This window comes from Nicotiana tomentosiformis, chromosome 1, assembly GCF_000390325.3.
Source record: "Nicotiana tomentosiformis chromosome 1, ASM39032v3, whole genome shotgun sequence".
Lineage (NCBI taxonomy): Eukaryota > Viridiplantae > Streptophyta > Magnoliopsida > Solanales > Solanaceae > Nicotiana > Nicotiana tomentosiformis.
In genome coordinates this window covers 122,771,286-122,792,530 of record NC_090812.1, presented here as the reverse complement: position 1 = coordinate 122,792,530, position 21,245 = coordinate 122,771,286, and the positions used below count along the sequence as shown (strand labels likewise).

At 35.8% G+C, this 21,245-nt stretch overlaps 1 protein-coding gene across 3 annotated transcripts; it reads right to left on the bottom strand.

Moving 5' to 3' along the window:
- Positions 1-234: 234 nt before the first annotated feature.
- LOC104112362 (uncharacterized CRM domain-containing protein At3g25440, chloroplastic-like) lies at positions 235-10,278 on the bottom strand. Of its 3 annotated transcripts, none has more exons than XM_018776402.3 (5): positions 10,040-10,278; positions 9,667-9,961; positions 1,708-2,115; positions 1,013-1,566; positions 235-907 (listed from the first exon to the last, which is right to left on the bottom strand). In XM_018776402.3, the coding sequence occupies exons 1-4, from the start codon at positions 10,147-10,149 to the stop codon at positions 1,027-1,029; spliced, it is 1,353 nt and encodes a 450-aa protein (XP_018631918.1). In that variant the 5' UTR covers positions 10,150-10,278; the 3' UTR covers positions 235-907; positions 1,013-1,026. The 3 variants fall into 3 exon arrangements, with proteins under 3 accessions (XP_018631918.1, XP_018631919.1, XP_018631917.1); XM_018776403.3 differs by having other exon boundaries at positions 235-879; XM_018776401.3 differs by having other exon boundaries at positions 235-1,566.
- Between the last annotated feature and the right edge of the window lie 10,967 nt (positions 10,279-21,245).

The window sequence follows — 21,245 nt, the reverse complement described above, 5'->3', positions numbered from 1 at the left end:
CACATAATATCTTGAATGATTGAGAAGAGAAAAAGTTATCACACAATCGCTTGAAAAAATCTTTTTTTTTGGTTTTCGTTGGAGACCATTGCTTTGCTTTCTTTTGAACGTGCATATATTGAGAGAGGAAAGAGGAGAAAGATTATTATTTATTATAGAAGTTTTGAGAACACACGTGCGAGGTGCATTGACAATCATTATGTCATTTCTCTATTTTTCACCAAAGACATGGAATGCAGACCATGATTGGATATACATTAATAGAAACCAAAGTCATGAACCCTGTTTTTACAGTGACCTCACTTTCAGTCAATTGAGACTGAAAAATGTACAGTATACTGTAAATGACGAGATACAAGGCTTTGAACAACATCTAACTATTTTTGGTGTTGGCAGTAAAGACAGAAACAGGCTTGGTACTGCTTCTCGCAATACCATTGAAAAGCATTTCCAGCTGAAACATGTGAATCTCTACTCAAGCTTGGAGAGGAGGTAATCAACCTTTGAAAATAAGTAGTAGTCTTATTCCCATACAAATCCCCTCCTAAACAAGACAAAAATCTAACCACAATGAAATTACACCAACCAATTAACTGATTATACAACTAGCAGGCGCTCTGTTATTCAAGGCCTTTCAGCTCCACCCTGGCTTCTGTGTCAAGTCAAATAAGTGCCAATCTTTGTAATCCTTATTCACCACAAGAACTTCACAGCCTGCTCCTCTCCACAGCCAATCTCTGTATTCTTGTTTAAGACCAATATGTAATCAGATTGTACACCATCTTTCTACTTCAGTATTTTAAAAAGAACTTGGACGGATGCAAACAAACCGCGGAGATGAACCTTACTAAAGTTGCTTCGTCTCACCCGTCAGAAGAACTGTTAACTTAATACTGGTCAATGAACCCTGTTACAGTACAAAACCCATTGGGGAAGAGGGATTCCTTGGTTAGAGGCTCTGCTCAATAGTTAATTTGTAGCCTGAGAATACCAAGTAAAGGTGATTGCTTACGCATATACAGGCATTCATCTCTTCTTTTTCTTCAAAAGTGATGTGGCTTGCAGAATCATCCTATCAACTTCATCAAGATATGGTGTGTCCGCATCTTTACACAGAGATTTCTCTTTCCTCGAGTTGGAAGATATCTGACGCAAATGCTCCTCAAAATCCTGTTCTTCTCCGTTGCTGTGTACATGAAATTTTTCAAACTCATCCAAATAAAGAGTTTCCTCAGTTTTGTCCTCATCCTCTTCGTCAGAGTCCGTTTCAAAAATATCTGAAAGATCTTCCGAATCTGAAATGATATCTGAATATGTTGTGGACTCACCTTCTTCGCCTTTTTCATCATTTTCATTCATCAACTGTTTGAGCTTGTTTGATGCCTCAGTTTGAAGGACTGAACGGTGTTCAGGGTTAGAATTCTCAGAGCCAAGCAAGTGTTTTTCTTCAGGAGTACCACTTTTATTTTCAGCCTGCAGTCGAAGCAGCTCAAGATCCTGCTCAAGCCGCGGAATGTATCTCCTGACAGCTCTCAGGCCATCTCGATATTTAGATTTATCCAAGGCCTGTAGACAAGGAGTAATAACAAGAAAAACAGAAAGGAGGGGTTAGAGGCCGATACATAAACAGTTAATGTTCAGAAAATCCAGCAGAGGCAAACACTGCAAAATTGCATAATAAAAAAATAATAGATGCCTATGTAGAACCTTTTTCCTAGAAAGAGTACTTCTTGGAGACATTATTTCTGTTGGAGGTTGGGAGTAATTCTTCCCCCTGTACATTATAATGGTGTTGTCATCCTGCATATCAAGAACAATTCCACCACTTAATCTTGCAAGCTCTGCAGCAATTTCCTTAACCTCCTCCCGAGAGAATGTTTTGACCACCACTTTTAGAGTTTGGTGCTTCTTCCAGTGCAGGTGCATGTTAAGGATCACACCTTGGTATATCCCACGTCTTCCAACTGGCACATAATTCTTGCACTTCTCTCCCATTTTCAGAAAGTAAAAGTGTTCTTCTGGAGTCAGTATTTCCGGGTCATGGGTAGCTTCTGACTTTTCCTTGGGCTCAACTTTCTTAAGAGCTTCAAGAAGCCTTTCCTCTTTCTTCCGTGCCTAAGAAGATTAGAATTGGCAACCTGGTAAGGACTTCAATTGTAATTAAGGGTACATATATAACAAAGAGCAAGGTCCATCACCTCCACATCATCATGACAGTTATATTGTATCACGAAAAACCAACATGTAATGAGTCATATAGTGGTTAAATCTTTACCATATCCGCGAAAGAGAAGAAACTCGGAGTCATAACAAATACAGTTATACCCTTGCAAAAGCTGATATTTTTAGTTGGACCGAAACCATGCCATACATTTTCCAATCAATGTAATAATGGCATCTTGCCTGGTGTCGATGAGACCTATCCCATCCAATAATTATCAATAAAAGCGGACCTTAATTGGCCACGAAACTCCTCTTGATATCAGAGACATTTTTTTATGGCGGTGGTATTTGGACCGCTTGCACGCACCCGACTAATTCCACTGGGCACCTGCACCTCCCACCAACATGGGTAGCTCTACCTACCAAGGCTTGGATAGATCGGAAGAAAACACACTTTTTATTCACCTAGTGTTACCTTACTCAAAAAAAGAAATCACCTAGTGCCATTGCCTCTGCTGAGATTTGAACCTGAGACAGCGTAGTTCTCCCACTTCATTTATCACTAGGCCACACTCGTAGGCGCCATTCTTTTCTTCTTCTTTTTTCCAAACATTGATTTTAATAGAAATTAATTTGTCAAGCGTGATTATTCTCAGCCTAAACCACAGCGTCCACCATTCAAAGAACTTTTACATTTTTATACGTGTTGTTTCATTCCCCTTCCCCTGGTTTAAAGTAATTGATTGATCTTATTAAATAAGCTTGACATGGATCACATAAGAATGGCTTACGAAATTATTGTAGGGACAAGGGACAAGATGAAAACAGTTTACATAGGCAAATTGACCATGTAGCTCATAGTTCACACAAGACACTGCCTATTGCCCAAGTTTCTGCTTATGTTATAGCATTTTCCAGTGCGTTTGACTGCTCAATTAGATGTAACAATGAAGTTTCCCTATTAAATAATAAATTTATACTGTAAACCAGCAACCTTTTGGAGCAATGTCAGGTTATACCCTCAACTTATCTCAACAATAGGGAGGATTTAATTATAATTGTAGGGTGATATAGGTTTCAAAGATAACATGCGAGGTGGTATAATTTCATGACTAAGACCATAAACGGGGTCATCGTCCTAGTCCGCCTAAGACTTCCCTATGTGGATTAGAGCACGACATAACTCGAACATTCATTAAACATAAACTAGATTAATACTGAAAGTCTTCGGTGGTGGTATCAAGTGCTCGATGAAATAGCTGAGGTGCACTCAAGATTGCCCCAGCACCACCGCTATAAAAATGTTAATACTAAAAGTCCTCATATAATTCAACCTCAAGAATAAAAATGTTATACTAAAAGTCCTCATATAATTCAACTAGCAGACATGGAAACAACTGACTAAACTTGTAGCAACTCCCTGTGGAAGATTGTCATTTAACAAAACTAATCTAATACATTGAAAGTTAAGTATTTCTTTAAATAATTTTTGTAAAATAGACTAAATAACTAAATTTAAAAAAAAAACTATTGAAGAGTTTCTTCATGAGATTTGAAAAAAGAATTCAAGTGTACTAACAAAATATTCTTTGAAACTAGTTTAGCAAATTGTTATTACAATTTACTAGCGTAAATAGGCCCATGTGAGCAAGGGTTCAAAAAGCATCATTTCACCATAATAAAATCAAAAGTTTATTTCATAAAATCCCCTATAAAATAAAGTGTAAGATTTAATTTAAGATGGCAACACCTATTTGAATAAATCACCATATACGAAGATATCAACTACCTCGTAGAAGAATATTTTGCATACAACATTATTCAAGACTTAAACTAGGCATGAAATTCAAACTTTCAAGTCTCAAACACTAACAAGATAAGTCCCCATTCTAAAGTGAAAATCAAGAAGTAAACTTAATACATAATAAGACTTGCAATTGCATACCCCTCAAAATAGACAAACCGTTTACCAAATCAAATTATAATATAATAGCATCGAGACCAACAATCATTCAAAACTACAAATGTAAATATGTCATATGGATCATGTACAAGACTACAAGTCCCAAATCTCTACAATAATATAGATGCTTATGCAAATATGTTCTTCATGATAGCTTCAAGACTTCTATGGCCACCCTAGATTCTCTTATGGTATATCAAGTACGATATCAACGAATCATCACTAAGTATAAAGTTTAGTGGCACATAAACTTTGGGTTTGAAGCCATTAAATTCTCTAATTCTCATCTAAAATACAAATAGATCATATGAAACTTAGATATACAAATTTAGCTAACCTTTCATGTTAACAGCAAACTAGGTCTAAAAAAGAGTGCATGAAAGAAATTCATAAAATGAGTTTATCAAATCGTCATCAAGTACTTAATGAGAGTATGATGTTTAAAGTGAATCAAATATCAAACCTAGTCCAGGAAAAAAAAAACAGTCCAAGATACTAACATTCATAATCTCAGGTGTCAAGAAAGCTCCCAAAGCTAATTCAAGAATTTGTTTTTTATCAAATAGTCAAATTCGCCCAACACATACGTCATGCAACCACATTAATCATAATCGAATAACACGAAGGACCGAGACCCCAATCAAGTATGGCCAAAACCAATAATCAAGAAAATCAAGTACCATGTTAAAAATGGATTTTCATTCTTACTTAAAATGAAGAAAGTCCATAGCTAAGATGAAATGCAAATCCAAAGCCAAGATGGGGCGAGATCACTATAGATTCTAGAGACATGGAAATATAAGCGACAAAGACAAAGTCACTATTACAAGGACAACGTCCCAACAAGAATGTAATATTGTTCAACCAATCCGTAAATGTGGGAGAGTTATTGAGTTATACAAGCACTTCACTTACTACCGATAAGATTTTAACGTACTCAAATATACAATTACACTCGATTTGTGGGCGCTTCAGTGTCGCATCAAGGTTCTAAGGCATACTTTTCCTTACCAATGAGTGTAATCCTGAAAAGGCGATACTAAAAAATTGATATTTCACTTTATCGTAATTTTTTTTTAATTTCTTTGTCCATATATTTGTTATTCATGCTTATAATTATTGTTCTAAGACAACATATACATACTTTTACTTTTTCTCGAGTTGCGCCTTTTTTCATTAAAGCTCACGCTTTATTTGCGCTTCGCGATTAAAGACCCAACGGACCTTAGAGCTTTTTAGCGTTTTTCGCCTTTGATAACACTGAATTTGCTTCAGATAGGCAAAAATCCTATGTTGATCTTAAGAGACGTGAAATTGAGCATCAAGTGGGTGATAAGGTATTTTGAAAGGGCATTAACGTTGCAGGCCCTACTTTACCAAAAGTCATCTTCTTCTTTTTCCTTTATCATATCCTTCGTTAAAGAGCTCAACCATACAAATATTGCTCTTGTTCTCATTAAAAACAAAACTTTATTGCAAAAAATCCACTCTCTACCTCTTGAAAGATAAACTGAAATTTGTTTTCAAAAATCAACATGAGTTAAAGGATTAATTTGAAGCATTAGGTTTTAGTTAGAGAGAGACTTCTTTTATCTGTGGTATGCTTCTCGCTCAATATATGTTAGTGAAATAGTTAATATTTTGGTTAGTGAATTTGAGATCTTAAAAACTAAGAATTTAATCTCGTTCTTGAACTATATAACATTTGGTATTTGAGCAAAATTTCTTTCTAGAACTCGGATTGAGGTGATTCAAAATTCTATAGAAAGCTAAGAGATTAACCTACAACTTTTATGAAGATAAAAAATCTATCTCTGTTGTTTCCTGCATAAATATGAGCCGCAATACAGAGCGTAGGTGCTGCCCAGATTTTCTTCTTTTAAGAAATAGGAAGAGTTCTGACCAATTAGGCCCCCTTCTGATACTCATCATGACTTGTCTTAAATACCTTTAAATTTCAAACCTTAAGTGAGCATTCGATTATGTATTTAAGGTACAAGAGATACTTGTACAAGCTAAGGAGAATTCTTTAAAAAGGTCGACAAAATTACTTGATTCTTGGCTTAGAGGATCTATACTTCCTTGATGTTTGGTTGAGCTTTAGGAACACTAAGCGTGTGTTTGGTATGAAGGAAAACATTTTCCGATGAAGGAAAATAATTTTCGAAAAATGTTTTCCAATTTTCCTATGTTTGGTTGGCTTAAATGTTTTGGAAAACATTTTCCTCATCAACTCTAAAATATTTTTCCTATCAAAAGAAGGGAAAACATTTTCCAAAACTCTTTTTCAACATTCTCCACCATATTTCCCACCCTCCCACAATCCCACCCCCATCCACCCCACCCCCAAACTATCCAACCCCCTACCCCCGACCACACCCCACTCACCCCAACCTCGCCCACCACCCACCCTAAATAGAACTATTATTAAGAGTGCTTTTCATGTTGTAGATAGAGTACTTTTTTTATTTTAACAAATATACTAGTAAAAATATTTTCTTTCATTTCAACAAAACGAGTACTTTTTTTTTCATGATGTAGAAAAAGTATTTTCTTTCATTTCAACAAACTAAATATTTTCTTTTCCTGATGTAGAACAAATATTTTCTTTCATTTTAACAAAACAAGTACTTTCTTTTCATGATGGAGAAAAAATATTTTCTCATTTCAACAAACTAATTATTTTCTTTTCATGATGTAGAAAAAAATATTTTCTAGTATTCAACAAAATGAGTAATTTCTGTTCATGTTGTAGAAAAGATACTTTCTTTTTCAACAAAATAAAGTATTTTCTTTTTAGTTATCGAGCTCAAATTTTAATGTTGTTTTTGTGTGAAAAAGTAAAGTAGCACATTAGTTTCTTTGGGTTTGTGTGAATTTTGAAAAGAATAATTAAATTTTTGAAGAAAATAGAGCCCAGGAGAGGGGGGAGGAGTTCAGGAAACATGGGGATTCTGGGTAAGGTGGGTTGAGGAGAGTAGCATAAAAAATTATTTTTCTAAAAATATTTTATACTCTCTAACCAAACACTATAAAATATTTTCCGGAAAAAGTTTTTCACTCACCAACCAAACAAGGGGAAATAAGTGATAAAACGACTCATTTTCCGGGAAAACATTTTCTAGAAAAACATTTTACATGAAAAACATTTCCCTTCATACCAAACACACCCTAAGTCTGCAAGGTTTGCACATAAACTAGAATTTTCCATTTAATTTATTTTGTCGGAGTATTTTGAATAGTTTTACCCTTGGTAAAATTTGTCTTTACTTTGAGTTGTTGTATCAGTTTGTTGCTACTTTAGTACCCTACTTGCTATGTTTAATTACGAAAGCATGGTTTGAAACACTTCCATAATTTGGCTACCATTGAGAGTACAATTGTATAGTTAAGTTAAGTATACGTTAAAATCGTGTTGGTATCATGTAAAGTACTTTTGTTAGATAATCTAACTGCCTACATATACGGATTGCTTGAGCATTGTTGCATTCTTTTTGGGACTTTGTTCTTCTTGTGATAGTGACGTTGTCGCTTATATTGGCATGTCTCTTGATACTATATGAATCTTTCTCCATTTTGACTTTAGATTTGGATTTCATCTTTTTAAACATGGTACTTGATTCTTTAGATTATTAGGTATTGACCCTACTTGATTCGCGGCCTCATTGTTTCTTGTTATCCGATTATGCTTGATGTGATTGCATGACGTATGCGTTGGGCGAATTTGACTATTTGCTAGATTTTTTCTTGAATTAGCTTTGAGAGTTTTCTTGACAATTGAAATTATGAATATAAAACTACTTCATGGTTTAATATCTGATTCTCTTTAAACATCGTACTCTTATTAAGTACGTAATGATGATTTAAACACATTATATGAATTTCTTCTTGTTACTCTTTTTGATACATAGCTTATTTGTTAACATGAAAGTTTAGCTAAATTTGTATGGTCAAATTAGTTTGTATATTCAAGTTTGTTATGAGCTATTTATATTTTAAATGAGAATTGGAAAATTTAGTGGCTCCAAACCCGAAGTTTAAGTGTCACTAAGTTTTATACTTTTTTTTAATAACTGTGGTGTCTAGGCCAACTTGCGCGTACCTCGACTAATCTCACGGGATACTTTCTACTTCCCGCCAACAACAGGTACCGGTAACTCTATCCACCAACGCTTGAACAGATGGGAAGAAATCACCTAGTGATTTTTTGTCTCCTCTAGGATTTGAACCTGGGACCTTATGGTTCTCAACTCACTTCATTGACCACTAGGCCACACCCTTAGGTGTACACTAAGTTTTATACTTAGCAATAGTTTGTTGCTATCATAGGTGATGTACTGGAAGAGAATTGAGGATGGCAATTCAAAACAGACTTTTAGAAGCTATCATGAAGATCACATTTGCAGCATCTATATTTTTGTTGAGATTTGGGACTTGTACACGATTTATATGACACTTACAAATGTAATTTTGAATGATGGTTGGTCATGGTGTTATTATTTTATAACTTGAATTTGGTAACTGATTTGGCTATTTTTGGGGTGTCCAGGCCAAAGTCTTGTTATGTACTTGATTTGCACTCTGGGAACAAATAGGGACTTAACTAGTTAATATTAAAGACTTGAAAGTTTGGATTTCATGTCCAGTTTAAGTCTTGAATGATGTTGCATGCATAATATTCTTTTATTAGGTACTTGATATATTCATATAGTGCTCTATTCAAACAAGTGTTTCCATTTCAAAAAATCTTACAATTTATTGTATATGAAATTTTACGAAATAAACTTTTAATTTTAGTATGATGAAATGTTGCACCTTTTAGAACCCTTGATCACATGGGCCTATTAGTTTCATATTTGTTAGTACACTTGAACTATTTTTCTTAAATCTCATGAATAAATTATTAAATAATTTTTCAATATAGTTAGTGTGCAAATTTAGATACAACTACATAAATACATAACTTTCAAATTTTAAAAATATCACAATATGACACTCGAGACTACCAATTTGGGAATGGAAAGAGTACTAGGATAGCACATATAAGCACAGACATTTAGGTAGATAACAAGTCTCTTTTCACAGATTGCCCTAGAGTAAACAAGGATCAAGAGATGGCATAAAAGGGTCAAAGGGGCACATGAGGTTAGAATTTCAAACATTTGAAGCCACCATAGTACTTTATGATTGATATTTCAAACACTTTTTTATACTAGTGATATGTAGCAATCTCCCAGTTTCAGTTTATGTGATATATTTTTCCTTTTAACCTGTCCCAAAAGAATATTATATTTTCTTATTCAGAAATAACTTAACTTTAAACTTTTTATTTTTTCATTAAGATGATTTATACAAATTTATTAGCTTATTTTAGACGACAAATTTCAAAAGTTTTTACTTTCTTTCTTAAACTCAGCACAGCCGCATAAATTGGAACTAAAGCCCCGGAGAGAACCAGCAAGAAGTAGATGAGTCTTGATATCTTACACATTTTTCTAGAAAGCTTCCTACTTGTACTACACAAAGTAAAGAAGATTTACCTTGCTCAATTTGTAAAGAATTTTGTTTTCTGCAGTCATTCTTTGGAAATCTTTCTTCTTCTTCCACCTGAAGAACTTTAACCACCTTACGACCTCTCTTTTGCCCTTCAATTTCTTCCTTTTGATTTTACCTTCTCCAGAACTCTCTTCAACAGCAGCAGCTGATTCCAGAGCTTTGCCAACCGTACAGAAACCTCGACCCAAATATACGCATCCAAGATCACATTTGGGTGCTCTTATGTGTGACCCAACAGCGACTCCTCCAAGAAAAACCTTGCATTTTGCAGTAAAAGGACTACTAAACTATGGGATTTTTGCAAAATTATTTGTGTCTATGTATGTATATTTGGAAAGAGAGATAAAATTAATATACCTGGTTCTTTGTTGGGATAAGAGAGGTTGAAAGATGAAGGGATTGGAAAAGAGATGTTTGAGCTGCCGTGATTTGCAGATAATCCCCGGTAACAAACTTCTTCCCACCATTTTCACCGTTCTTTCTGCTCTTCGGCGGGAACCAGAAAACCGGAGTTGCGTTTTCCAGATACTTCAATGGGCTTCTGTTAATGAGTGTGGGTTTTTCTGATAATGGGGTAGAAATCCCACCAGAGTCACTCTAATAGGCTGGTATTTAAAAAGGATAATCTAGTGTTCTACCTATTAAAAACATCAATTAACTCCCTATACTTTCAAAATATTTATTTTACATTCTATACCTACTTTATAAAATTATATTTACTTCTTAAATCTTTAATACTATTATATACCTTTACACATATCCCACCTTTTAAAGGACTAGATTATCTTTCACTCCAACTTAATAAATTTCTTAAAACACTCCATCATCCCACATAATTAGGATTATACATTTTTATTAAAAAAATTCGAACCCTAATAATTTCTCTTGTTCTAAATAAACAACCCTTTCTATTCTTTTCTATGACATGGGGATGCAGAAGGAAGAAGAATATTAAAATGGAGCATTTATTATGTACAAGGAATTACCTCTTTATCATTTATTTGTCAGATGAAGTGTTTCATCTTTTTTGTTTTTCTCTTCTATCTATGTAATCAAAAGAAAAGTTAAAATAACGTATAAATATTTTAATTTGGGATACGGTATCTAAACTAAAAAAAATATTAGAATGTACTAGTATTCAAACTAATATATACACCACAATATTCTAATGAAAAATGTAATATTCAAATCAAACATGTCATAATATTCAAATAATGTGGGATATATTATCCAAACCAAATTAAACGTAACAAATTACAATAGATTAATGAAGAATATAGTATTCAAACCATCATACCATAATATTCTAATAAAGAATACAATATTCAAAATCAAACATATCACAATATTCTAATTTGGAATATAGTATTCAAACCAAATATACCACAATATTCTAATTTGAAATATAGTATTCAACTAAATATAACGCAATATTCTAATTTGGAATACAGTATTCAAATCAAACATACTTTTATTTTTATTTATTGTGTATATATTATTTTACTTGGAATATTAACATACTTTAATAGTATACAATGACTAGTTTATTGTATAATTTTTTATTGTATACAAGAAAATACGGACAAAGGTTCCCATAATTAAAAATAAAAAAATTTAATGGATAATATTTTTTTATTCTTTCATTTTATGTCCAAGTTTAAAATGGATGTAGTAAGATTTTGGATTTGCTTCATATATATAATTTCCTTTAATTTAGGCGACAAATTTGTTAGGTAGTACGGTATCTAAACTAAAAAAAATATTAGAATGTACTAGTATTCAAACTAATATATACACCACAATATTCTAATGAAAAATGTAATATTCAAATCAAACATGTCATAATATTCAAATAATGTGGGATATATTATCCAAACCAAATTAAACGTAACAAATTACAATAGATTAATGAAGAATATAGTATTCAAACCATCATACCATAATATTCTAATAAAGAATACAATATTCAAAATCAAACATATCACAATATTCTAATTTGGAATATAGTATTCAAACCAAATATACCACAATATTCTAATTTGAAATATAGTATTCAACTAAATATAACGCAATATTCTAATTTGGAATACAGTATTCAAATCAAACATACTTTTATTTTTATTTATTGTGTATATATTATTTTACTTGGAATATTAACATACTTTAATAGTATACAATGACTAGTTTATTGTATAATTTTTTATTGTATACAAGAAAATACGGACAAAGGTTCCCATAATTAAAAATAAAAAAATTTAATGGATAATATTTTTTTATTCTTTCATTTTATGTCCAAGTTTAAAATGGATGTAGTAAGATTTTGGATTTGCTTCATATATATAATTTCCTTTAATTTAGGCGACAAATTTGTTAGGTAGTTATTGCCCTTTGACTAATTGAATATGTGGAGTAATCAATTAATGTGTACTACATGTAATTTTATAATTAAAAGGTATAGTGTTAAGGGTTCTTTAGAGGGGGTATACCGTGTAAAGTTTCCTAAAAAAAAATGGAAAACTAGTGGCTATGTCCATTTATAAGTAATTCATTACAAAAATTGGTCAATTCATTAAATATTATTAATATAGTCAAATGTTATCAATATTAGTCAATTAGCTATTTGTAGCAAAAGAAAAAGGTCAAATCTTTGCTTTCTTTTGAGTGGGTGTTATTAGAATAGATTGGGTACATCTTAAGAAATTTGAATCTTAGTTTTGTGATGATTTGACGGAGTTTTGAGGTAGTTTCAATTCAAAATTCGAAGTAGAAGATGAAACATGAAAAAAGAATATATGTATCACACTGTGTATCATTTGTGTATCACATATGTACCATATTTATATCAGATGTGTATCACATATATACCTGTATGTGTGATACATGCATGATATATGTTTGATACATGTGTAGCAGTCTCGCAGAAGAATTTTTCGAACTCAATTTTAACTATAAATTTTGACACCAAATCAATTCAAATCACCTCCAATCTTCCTCAAAATTTCTATGTTGATTCATCTATATGTTTTCAATGAATTTCAACCATACCCATTGAAAAATGTCCTTTTTTGTTTAGATTTTTGAAATTTTGTATATATGTTTTTTGTATTTTATCATCTTGTTTGCTACCTCATCCATGAAATTTTCTTTCTGTCGTGCATCTGATGTTGCTTATCGCGCTTAAAATATGAAAAGAGATCTTTGCGTGTAATTCTTGGAGAGAAAGAACCTTATTTATTATTTGAATTTTTGAATTTTTACATATGCTTGGCTAGTTTTGATAAATTTATAATTAGTGGCTAGAGGTTGGTAAATAGTACGCATTTGTGACATTTACGTAAGATTTTCTTTAAAAATGCGCCTAGGAAACCACACACGGCCCATTATGATTATTTTTGAGTGAAACAAAGAAAATTGTCTTCATTATTGCCCTCCACATTTTAATCAATGTGTCATACTTTTTTTCTTTAAGTTGTTTAAAAAATATAATAACCTTATACATTTAGTAAATTTTTAATTTAACATTTTAATTTTATCTTTAATATCAATCTCTTATATACATGGCATAACATGTTTGAGACCGAAAATTCAAAGGTTAATTTTAGTATGTTATATGTGTATGGGGTAAAATTGGTTGATAACAAGTGGTCGAATGGTAAGATGATACTTGAAGTCGAAGATAGACAAATGACAAGTCGGGAAACGATTAATATCGAATGTGACGTGTGTGACCGGTATCGGATGGATTTGGAAGGGAATGTAGCCGCGGTAGAAGTTCACAGATTCACCATCGGACAACATTTAATGAGGGAATATTTTCTAGCATTAAATAAGCAGACGTTACAAAGAATATTTGCATTCAAGACTTGTTGTTACATATTCATCAATGACACTTTTATTCTCATTTATATAGGAGCTTGATCCTAGGATCTTGTTTCCCTAGGTAGAATTATAATTAGTGGGGTTAACACCATTGTAAGGACACGAAACACTCTCTATGCAAAAGCCATACTTTACTATTTTGCTCTCAACTTTACTATTCAGTTCTCACTTTAACAGCTTCATCGTTGCTTTATCTCTACTTTCACTTTTGTTCTCGGAAAGGCTGAGTTCGGAACCAGGCTTGTTATCTTCTTTAATTTCAATCGCTAAATCTTAACTTCAATCTTATTTTTTTTTTATCGTTTTGGGGTCAAATCAATTCGCTTGTCTATAAACCACGTTACAAATTTAATTTTACCATTTTACGGGTAAACAGTTTGGCGCCCACCATGGGGAATAGAAATTTGTGTAATTGCTTTGATCCATACATTTATTGCTAACAAGTTTCAGTTCTTTCCTTAGTAAAAATCACATATGGTAGCTAGCGATGTCAACAACACATACAACGTTGAAGCACGCATTGAACAGGAAGAATCGTCCCAGCATGATGACTTAATAAGTGACACCCGTAACGAAGGTGACGAAATAACCCCGATTCTCTAAGGTCAGATCCTCGGCATGTGTGAGACCCAACTCTTGATCATGCGGAGGAGGAACATGTCATAGAGACGGTCAAACTCCTGAGGTAACAACAGAAAAGAATCATAGATCATCTCTCAAGGCAGGATCAGGTGATGACAGAGTTAAAACAAGCATTGACAGGTGCTTCCAACAACGTGAACGTAAGGGGACCAATCCTTGCCAGTGTTCCCATAAATCAAACGGCTGAGAGAATCGATAACAACACCCCCAAGGGGCGAAGTCGGTTTTGACGAAGCCGGAGGGATCGGTAGCGGATCTGGGAACAACAATGGAAGCGATCCTTTCAAAACCGAGCTCATGAGGTTCATGAGAGAAATGAACAAATGAATGGATCAGAATGCGAAAGAAGTTTCTCGCTCGAACGGATCAAATTTCGGGCGCACCACCAGTGTTAAAGGGTCCGAATTCAAAAAAGTACACACAGTTGCCGTTTAAGCCAAGTGCAGCACCAGAGTTAATTCTGAAAAGATTCAAAATGCTGGACATACCAAAGTATGATGGGACTTCGGATCCACAGGAGCACATCACAACCTATACCACAGCTATGAAAGGAAACGAGTTGGCTCAACATGAGATCGATTCGGTTTTGTTGAAGAAGTTTGGTGAAACCCTCACAAAGGGGGACCTGACACGGTACTCTATTTTACCCGAGCATTTAATTGATTCTTTTGAAATGCTTGCATACTCATTCATTAAGGCCCATAACAGAACAAGAAAGGTTCAGGCTAGAAAGGCATACATATTCAGAATTGCGCAAGGGGAATCCGAATTGATGCGAGAATTTATGATCTGATTCCAGAAAGAAAGGATGTTGCAATCGGTAGTTCTAGATGAGTGGGCAGCGGAGGCATTCACAAAGGGTCTAAATTCACTGAGTTCTGATGCCTCTCGGAAACTGAAGGAGAGCCTTCTCTAGTTTCAGGTAACCACATGGGCAGATGTCCATACCGTTATGAGTCAATAATAAGGATAGAAGACGATCAACTTGGGTCTTCGGTATCGACTAAGGGACGGGGTCGAGACAAAAGCCAGGACAAGTTTAAGAGCGATTTCAATGCAGACCGGCGGACCTCTAGAGGTTATTTTCTACCGTACGAGAGGACTGATGGGCGTAGCAGCAAAGGGTTTCAGACATCATATAGGGTCGTTCCCGATAGAAGAGTCGATCGTGGCCGGAACAACGGGTCGTTGCGAGAGAAAGAGGTGCCACGGGCCCGAGTCTCCGCATATCCCAGGTTATCGGATTACAACTTCAAAATCAGCCTAGTAGAGTTGGTATTGGCGATGAGAAATGTCAAAGAAGCATGGTTCTCGAAGACAATCCACTAAGATCCTAGCTAGAGGGATCCTAATTTATGGTGTGAATACCATGGAACTCACGGCCACAGAACTGGGGACTGCCGACATCTTCGCGAAGAGGTGGCGATATTGTTGAAGAATGGTCATCTCAGTGAGTTTTTAAGCGACTGAGCCAAGAACAACTACGGCCGAAGCTGGGACAATGCAGAGCCTTCGAAGGTAGCAGAAGGGTCACCTCAGATGACTATCAACATAATCTTCGGAGAATACGAAGTCAATGGTGTAACCTTTTCAACAGCGAAGAAAACAAAGATATTGGTGACTCACAATAATAGATTCCAGAAAGTCGCAAAAGATGATATCACCTTCACGGATGAGGATGCTAACAGACTTCTTCTGCCATACAATGATGCTTTGGTAATCTCTTTCAATGTTTTAGATTTCAAAATTAATCGTATTTTGGTTGACCCACGAAGTGCATCCAACACAATACAATGGAGAGTTTTGGAGCAAGCAAAGTTAATCGGGAACATCGTTCTGGCGATAAAACTCTTAGGTGGCTTCAACTTGACAAGCGCGACAACCCGAAGAGATATTTTTATTCCCACACACGTCGAAGGAGTAACGAAGACTACTCTATTCGAAGTGGTGGATGACGATATGGGTTACAATATAATCCTCGGAAGGCCATGGATATACGAGATAAAGTTGTACCTTCAACATATCACCAACTGTTAAAATTTTTGATGTCGGAGGGAATCAAGAAAATAAGAGGAAACCAGCCGGCAAAGAGGGAAATGAACGCGGTGACTGTTTCTAGTAGCAAGGGAAAGAGTCCAACAAATAGCAATTATAGGATCCAATTCCTTCTCCCTTTTTGAATGAAGATCATAAGAGCGAGGAGTCATCAGAATCCTATCAGGTTCTGAGACACTTTCAGCTACCAAAGGAGACGGATACGACCAAGTCGACCGCAGAAGAACTTGAGCAAGTGGCCTTGTTCGAAGAGTTTTTGGAAAGGAAGTTTCATCTGGGAACATGGTTAAATCCTGAGCTCAGGTTAGAATTTATAAATTTTCTTAAAGCTAACGTTGACTGCTTTACATGGTCCTACTTAGATATGACAGGTACCCAATTAGAGGTAGCGGTCCATAATCTAAATCTAGATCCAAACTTTCCACCGGTAAGGCAAAAGAAACGTCTCATAGTGGAGGTCAGGAACATGTTTGTTAAAGAATAGGTAACCCAGCTACTAAATATCAGTTCAATCCGGGAGGTAAAGTATCCAGAATGGTTAGCCAATGTAGTTGTAGTACCAAAAAGAATTACAAATTTAGGATGTGCGTAGACTATAAAGATTTAAATAAGGCGTGTCCTAAAGACTCGTTTTCGCTGCTAAACATTGATCAAATGATTAATGCGACGGCCGGATACGATCTAATGAGTTTCCTTGATGCTTACTCTGGGTACAATAAAATCAAGATGAATCTGAAGGATCATGAAAAAACTTCTTTCATAACAAACTTTGGCACATATTGCTATAATGTTATGCCTTTGGGGCTTAAGAATGCCGGAGCCACTTATCATAGGCTTGTTAATAAAATGTTTGAGGGTCAGGTAGGCAAAACAATGGAAGTATATATTGACGACATGTTAGTCAAGTTTTTAAATGCATGAGATCACTTGAAACACATCCAAGAGACTCTCGACCTTCTGAGGAAGCATAACATGAAACTCAACCCGGAGAAATGCGCATTCGGGGTTGGTTCCGATAAGTTCTTGGGGTTCCTGGTCTCGCAAAGAGGGATCAAGGTAAATCCCGACAAAATCAAAGTTATCGAGGACATTCCAGACCAATTGACAAGTGTGAAGGAAGTACAGAGGTTGACCGGAAGGTTGGCGTCTCTAAGAAGATTCATCTCAAGATCCTCGGAGAAGTGCCATCACTTCTTTTCACTTTTGAAAAAGAAGAACAATTTCGAATGGACTCCGGAATGTCAACAGGCATTGAAAGACCTAAAAAGGTACCTGTCCAGCCCCCCGTTACTGTCAAAACCAGGGGAAGGCGAGCAGTTGTTAATATATCTAGCGGTCTTGGAAGTAGCGAAAAGTGCCATATTGGTCCGAGAGGAGGAAGGTACGCAATTTCCTATTTACTACGTTAGTAAAATATTTTCGGGAGCAGAGACTCATTATCCGTACCTCGAAAAGTTGGCCTTAGATCTCGTAGTTGCCTCTCGAAAGCTTATGCCTTATTTCAGTGCCACACAATAGTCGTTGTGACAACCTTTCCCTTAAGGAACGTCCTTCACAAGCCTGAGTTGTCAGGCCATTTAGCTAAATGGGCAGTCGAAATTAGCGATTCGACATTGAGTACAAACCAAGGAATGCAATCAAGTCGCAAGTTTTGGCCGACTTTGTGGCTGATTTTAGTCCTGGGTTAATGCCCTTGGATGCTAAGGAAGAAGTGCTGGTGTCAAAACGGTATCGGGTTTGGACCTTGTTTACAGATGGGGCTTCCAATGTAAGAGGGTCCGGTCTCGGGATAGTTCTAATCACACCCTTGAGGGAAACCTTGAGGTAGGCATTAAAATTGTTCCGTTAACTAATAATGAAGCCGAGTATTGTTGCAGGACTAGAACTAGTCCGGGGACTAGGCTCTAAGGTCATCGAAGTGAAATACGTCTCCAGTTGGTAGTAAACCAAGTGTGTGGGATTTTCGACACAGAGGAAGAACGCATGCTTCATGAATTTATTCACACTATTCTAGTCTCATAAGTTACAATATTATTCCTTATCGAGACTCTATATTCAATTTTAGTATTGTCTTCTTCCAGTCAAGAGAGCAGCAAGCCTATATATACAGTATTACAGTATTTTCATTACTATCGAGCTATAATCGATGGGCAGGCCCCTATTGGGCAACCTCTGATCAGATGGAAAGTTATATACCGAGCCTACTGTGGCCGAGCGCCTATGAGCGAGCCCAGCATGGTCGAGATACATAGCCTAGTATGGCCGAGCGCCTATGAGCGAGCCTACTATGGCACAACAGTTATATATACCGAGCCTTATAAGGCCGTACAATTATTTTACTTACTACATTGAAGGAGTTGAGTCAGTATCAGCAGGTAAGTATATCTCCAGATCATCTTTGACTCCCAGTTACTTCCAGTTATTATATTATCAGTTCAGTTTCGATTTTCAGTTATGTTATTGCCTTACATACTCGGTACATTATTTCGTACTGACGTCCCTTTTTCGGGGATGCTGCATTTCATGCATGCAGGTTCAGATAGACAGACGAGTAGATCTCCTCAGTAGGTATTTCCAGACTTCAGCCTGATCGGTAAGCTCCACGTCTTTCGGAGTTGCCAGGTCTAGAGTTTTTGTGTACATCTTATGTATATCTGTATATATGTTATGGGTAGGTCGGGGCCCTGTTCCGATCATAGTACATCTATCAGTAGAGGCTTGTAGACATATCCTGTTGGTTAGTGTAGTATGTTGGGTTTGTAGGCCTGGTATGTATATTTGATGGTTTGTCAGCTGTAGTAGCTATGACGGCCTTGTCGGCCTAGCTTTATATTCATGTTTAGTTAGCGCTAGTTTCCATTCAGTTTTATATTTTGCTTTGCAAATTGGCTTGCAAGGTGGCCCCATGGCCAAAGTATGACATTATATGTTCAGAGTCCCTTAGTCGCAATTTGGTAAGCCAGGTTAGGTGAGGCACCGGGTGCTTGTCTCGCTCCTAGGTTCGGGGCGTGACAATCATAGAGGTAAGATTCTACACCCTAACCCTCAATTTCAAATTTTGTGTAGAAATGGATAATAAACAAGATAATTTCTGGGCAAGAGGGTTGGTTATTTTACATGCATGTGTTATCAAAGGGTGTAGAAAGATTGTGGAGCTAAAAATGGTAAAGGTTGGGTTGTGGGATGATGGAATCCTCCATGAAAGGACCTTGAAACCTTAATGCACATCTAGTGTTTGATAAAATGCTCAAATGAGCTAGAACCATGATCATCTTCCAAATTTTAGTTCAATTTATTATATTTCTAAAATTGATTGAAGTTGCTAAGAATTTCGGAACATTTAAAGTATAAGGAAGCTCAAGTGAGGTATGTTGGCTAAACTCTTCTCTTAGAATTGAATCCCACGATATTCATGTAAATTATATAAGTCCCGAGTGATTCATTATGAGACTGGCCATTCCGAGTAAGATTGGGTTGAAAGATATATATTCAACAAGCATTCTAAATGCTTTATTCATGTTATGTTACCAATTGAGGATTTGTTAAAATACGGGTTGTGCATTAATAAAGTTTCGACTTTAAGTCAAGTTCAAATGAAGGCTATTATGCCAAATTTTATAAAATATCTCTATATGCCTTAGACTCTAAATTGCTCACACGTATACTACACACCTTGATTTGAGTTGTATTTATTGTTGATGATGATAATGATATTTCAAATTGATAAGGTGAGCATGAAATACTGAATATGGCCAACGTGCCAAGAATGACCTTATGATTATGGCCATTAGTGCCAATGAAATGAAAAGATGTGAAAGTATTATGAAATGCGATGATTGATATAAAAAGGTTGATGTCTCAAATAAGACGGCCTAGCCGGTCGGGTCGTGATCGGACACCATGCCGCACACATGGTGGTGATTGTGCTGGAAATTGTAATTGAAATGGTAATTGTGTTTGATGTCCCTAATGGATAGCCTAGCCGATCGGGTCATGATCGGACTCCGCGTTAAGGATGGTGATATTGATATTGAGAGAAATTGTGGTTGATGTCTCTAATGAGATGGCCTAGCCGATCGGGTCATGATCGAACTCCGTGCTAAGAGTACGGTGGTACCGGTATTGTGAATAATTGTATTTGGACAATGGTATATCGATACTAAAAATCTCCCCATATGAGATATGGAAATTAATTTGAACACTGTCTTGATCCTAAATTGAGGTTTGATGTTGATTAAGGCTTTCATTGATATTATGATAATCTTATTTGTATTATTTGTCATTCTATTGAGAGGGTGTTTAGTTATACATACTAGTGCTATTCGATAGTACTAACGTCCCTTTTGCTGGGGGCGCTGCATATTTCAATGGATGCAGGTGGTTCCACAGCAGGAGATATTGGTCAGTGATAGCAGTGCACCTTCTTCCCAGCTGACTTGGTGAGCCCCACTTCATTCCGGGGTCATGAATCTTTTGTACTTTGTGTATTCTGTTTGAGGTATAGCCGGGGCCTTATTGCCGGCATTATCATTATACTCTTCTTTATCTATAGAGGATCCGTAGACATAGTGTGGGTTGTGTATTGGTGCTGGGGAAAGACAAACTATGTTATTTTGTGGACGTATTACTTGTCCATTTGAGACTTTAAAAATGATGAAACTATTGGAAATGAATTGGAATTGTAGACATGAACACATTTTCGTCTGATTAATGAAAATATGTATATCTCTATTCGTGAATGAGTTTGGGTAGAATGAAATCTAACAGGCTTGATCAGTTGAGTTCACTCGGTTGAGCGTCGGTCGCGCTCCTCGATTTTGGGGCGTGACAGTTCTATTGGCCATCCCTATACAAAGACGCAAGGGTGTGGTTGCATACGAGAAGTGCCAAAGGACAGGTAACATTAGCAAGAGGGATGAGATGCCTCTGAACTTTATTCTGGTATGTGAAGTCTTTGGCGTTCGGGGCATTGACTTCATGGGTTCCT